At 26.9% G+C, this 4,435-nt stretch overlaps 1 protein-coding gene across 1 annotated transcript in view; it reads left to right on the plus strand.

Annotated features, from left to right (window-relative positions):
• The window catches only part of LOC108689324, a 13,538-nt gene that overhangs the window by 5,095 nt on the left and 4,008 nt on the right, over positions 1 to 4,435 (plus strand). The window contains exons 6-7 of the mRNA XM_018196059.1: positions 2,713 to 2,909; positions 4,165 to 4,307. Of these exons, the coding sequence (XP_018051548.1) occupies positions 2,713 to 2,909; positions 4,165 to 4,307 (340 nt within the window). The remainder of the gene's footprint in view (positions 1 to 2,712; positions 2,910 to 4,164; positions 4,308 to 4,435) is intronic.

Consider the following 4,435-nt stretch of genomic DNA (forward strand, 5'->3'; position numbering starts at 1 on the left):
ATATACTTTTATTTTTTTATTCTTTAGAACAACAAAGACTAGAATCAGATGTTAAGATATGTATATATTTATGTGTACACTTATACGCAATAAAGTAATAAATTATCTGTAAAATAAAAAAAATGTATTGATATTTTAATATATTATTTTATTCTCTTTCCTTTTTCATTTCCAAATACTTTTTAAACAAAATTTGAGACGCTAGCTTCTTTATATTCTATCAGAATTAAATTACATATAAGAAAACAATACTTTAAGTAAGTGAATCACAAATAACTAACTTAATTGAACTAAATTATATATTGTGGATTCTGTTATATATGTAACAGTAATGAATAAAAAGTTGATTGAAAATTAAAAATATGCACATATTATGTATATTTTTATAATTAATACGTAGATACATGGAGAAAAAATATTTGCTATGAACGCAAAAGGGAATGCAAAATGTGTTTGTCGAATTTCTATGTTTTGTAGTAAACAAATTTGCATATTTAACAAATATTTGGCGTTTGATGCAAATAATTTTGTAGCGAGTAAAAAAAATAACGCATTAATATGTATTTGTTAATATAATTGTAATTATAACAACATATATTTGCCCACGTTTTGCATTGAATTTTACACTGATACGCCCTGATAAAGTGAACAGCAAGATTTACAAAACGTTGGCATTAGCAATGGATAATGACACGGCGATAACCTACCTGATAAATCTTTTAGCATCTCTGAAGCAGAAATTCGTGAAAGACTCAAAAGTATTATATTACTGTAACTTCACTGTAAACATGTTTTATATTTCATATAATGTAAATTCTATTAATATATATGTAAGTAGCAATAACATAAAAAAAAGGAATTTCATTTTACTTTATTTTAATTCATTAATTAAATCTTATTTTAATCTTTATCTTCAAATATTATATGCAATTATATATCTTTTATTTATTTGATATATTTATTGCAACTGCAACAAACACGAACAAATTTTATTTGTTACACCTGCAAATAATTTTGCAATCCCTATATTCGCAAATGAAATTTGTCATTACGGCAAAGGATTAGCGATTATAGTAAATTTTTTCTTTCCGTATAAGAAGTTGATTTTTTATATCAACTTTTTTAGCTAAACTATAATTAAACTAAACTATAATTAACTAACAAAGAAACATAATTTTAAATGATGTATGTATATGAAAAAAATGTAGAATTTTGTCCAAAATTTTGGAAACAATAGAAGCAACATCAGATCAATGTGCATATTTATTTCTGGTTGAAAAAGTTTTTGCATTTGTATTGGAGAATGTTTCTTTGTAATTTTATTGTCATTTTCTTAATGAATATCGTAAAGTTTATCACTTATATAAGGTATGTCTATATTTGAGATTTTAATATTAATGGTATTGAATTATAGATCGTTTACATTGTTTACAATGTTGCAGCAATCTTGTTGCGCGCATTTATATTTAAAATTTATGCCGAGAAAGAATCTATTTTAAAATTTATTACAAAATCGGTAAAAATTTGTCACTTCAATTTAATGATTATTCTTGATAAGAGTAAAAAACAGATTCAATTAATATGTATGATTCAATTAATACATATATTCAATTTATATTTAGAAAGATTATAAGGAAGGAAAAAGAACGTTTCCTACAGTCTGCACTACAGTCTACAGCATACGTATATTAAAAAAAATTAATTTTATAAGAAATTTTAGAAAATAAAATTGGTAAATTAGAAAATGTCTAAGATTAATTTAGGAAAGATTTAGGAAAGATCATTTCAAGTAAAATTTTGTTTGCGTTTTGTTATCTATAAATTAAAAATAATAACATTTAGAATAAAAATCTGAATCTGTTAATTCATTTTTAATAAATGATAGCTTTAATAAATGATATATACATATATATATTACAAAAAATGTAAGTTTAAATTTTTAAATTTTTATTTGAATTCATTCTTTTTATAATATTATCTTATAATACTATTTATTAAAAAAGTAATAAAATATCCTAACAGCATAGATCTCTCAGGAGATGTCCTTAGAACATCTAGAGGTCCTTTGAACTGTCAAGGACATCTCTAGGATGTATTCCAAATAAGTGCTATTAGGGTAAAAAGGATGTAAATTATAGATTAAAGGAAGATGAAAGGAAGCAACGAAACCGAATATCAAGTTGATATTTCACCGAGCTTCATAATTAAACAAACATTGGCTATAGTCATCACCGGAAATTCAACACAAACGCCTAAGAGAAATAAAACTACCACTAAACAATTTCGCAAGCGTCTGCTCCGATCATGATTCAAACTGATACCGCGACTCTGATGATTCTGGTAACTGGTAACATTCCATGTGTTACTACTGTGAACCCTTTCCTCGCGTGCAGCTTGATGCCAATAAAAGATTCTGCGAACGTAAGTGTCGGAACTCTGAGAAGTTGGACCACATTGTGCGCAATTGCCGAGACTCTCGGTGTACGTGTACGTCGCTGCTGTTGTAACAAACCACAGTACAGCGAAAACTTGTTCCTCATATTCGAAAAAAGTCGTTAGAGTAGACTTTTATTGTCCGGAACCAGTGCCGAAAAATCTCGACTTTTTTGTGTTCTCTATTATTTATACTACCATCATTACTTTCTATTTTAATATTTTTACGTAGCTTCTTGGTTGACTCAGGATCTAGTTGTATAATAAGATTGCACGAAGATCAAGACAATGATGGCGAACAAGACTTTGTCATCGCAAAATGACATTATGATCAAGATACTATGGGATTTTTATAATTCTTTTCATGGAAGCAATAAGGATTATTTGTTGATTATTCTTTATGTACCAACTGTACTAGTCGGTGTGATAGCTAACATTTTTGTGATAATTGTAGTTTGCAAATATCATTTAAAGAGGTAAGTAATTATGCAAAGTTTTTAATTGAATTTAGACTATTAATTATGAATTATCTAATACCTGATATTTGTAATAAATAGGCAAAACGAGATGCGAAATTAATACCCGCATCTTTCAAATTTTATATCTTTATTAAATTGAATTATATTGTGCTATGTTGAATTATTAATAGATTTTCAGGTTGTTATAGTTTCAAATTTTTTGAAAAAAAAAAAAAATTTTTTTTAATTAAGTGCCAACAAACTATATTACAAATCTTTATCACGTGTGGAACTAGATTCACATCCCCGATATGAAACAAACAATAGTACCGAATTTATTGAATAACAAATTCGGAAAGCAGACGGCAGGAGATGGCTTCTCCGATGGCTCATTGTGATCTTACGCGATTTCAGTAGCATTTCGTGTGGGAGCACGAATTTCTGGTTGAAAAATAATCGAAGACCTACTACCGACAGCAACCGCAGCTGTTCGTCCATTATGAATGCATTGCGGATAGTTTATTTGCATGATACGTTGCGTATATAAGTCGGAAATAAGCGACGGATATATGTAGCGCTTCGTGAAATACCTGAACTGTTACGAACACTGCACCAGAATATATTTTTCATTAGAGCAATAATCTCTTCCACAATCGGAGCTATCTTGGTGAAGATTGTTTCTATCAAACGCAACACAAGTATCGTGTTAAATTTTATTAACTAAATTATGTATATAATAAAAATATTTTATATATATATATAAAGTCAGTGATTTGATGATTATCAAAAATAATTTAATAAACTTCTGAAAATTTGAATATATGGTTACGAAGCATTATACCAATTTCGTATCAAAACAAACAGAAAATCTTATGTGCTGCTATTTATGTGAGCCTTCTGAAGAACCTTCTTTCGTTGAATTTGTACCACATTCTAAAATCTAATATTCTATGAACTTTATCTTTGTTTGCAAAAAATTTACACTTATCAATATTCTTAACTAAAGTTGCTAAACTAGATTCTAAACTAGAATTACACATTTTACACATTTCTTTTATCAATATAAAATATTCATTAAATTAATGGAACAAAAATATGATCGTAAAATAAACAATAATTTTTTAAATTTTTATTTATAAAATATTAATAGAAAATATAATCGAGCTTTAGATTTTATTAATTAGATATTTAAATTTATACATACATAAATAATCGCAGAAAAAAGATAGATTTTGCTTATATATATAAAATTAAAGAGATACAATTCTTACAGCGTTACAAATTATTTTGTGATTAATCTGTCCATGGCTGATTTGTTGGTTGCCACAATATGCATGCCAATGACAATCAGCCAGGAAATATCAATGTCATGGAATCACAGTGAATTCCTGTGCAAATTAACTTCTTATCTGCAAAGTAAGAATTTTTACAAAGCTCTCAATAATTTATAATCTAGTCTGATCGCACTTATCATTTGTATGTACTTTTATGTTATTTTATTGTGTGAATAATAAATATATATCATTGATTATTTAATCTCTTAC

This window comes from Atta colombica, unplaced genomic scaffold (assembly GCF_001594045.1).
Source record: "Atta colombica isolate Treedump-2 unplaced genomic scaffold, Acol1.0 scaffold27, whole genome shotgun sequence".
Lineage (NCBI taxonomy): Eukaryota > Metazoa > Arthropoda > Insecta > Hymenoptera > Formicidae > Atta > Atta colombica.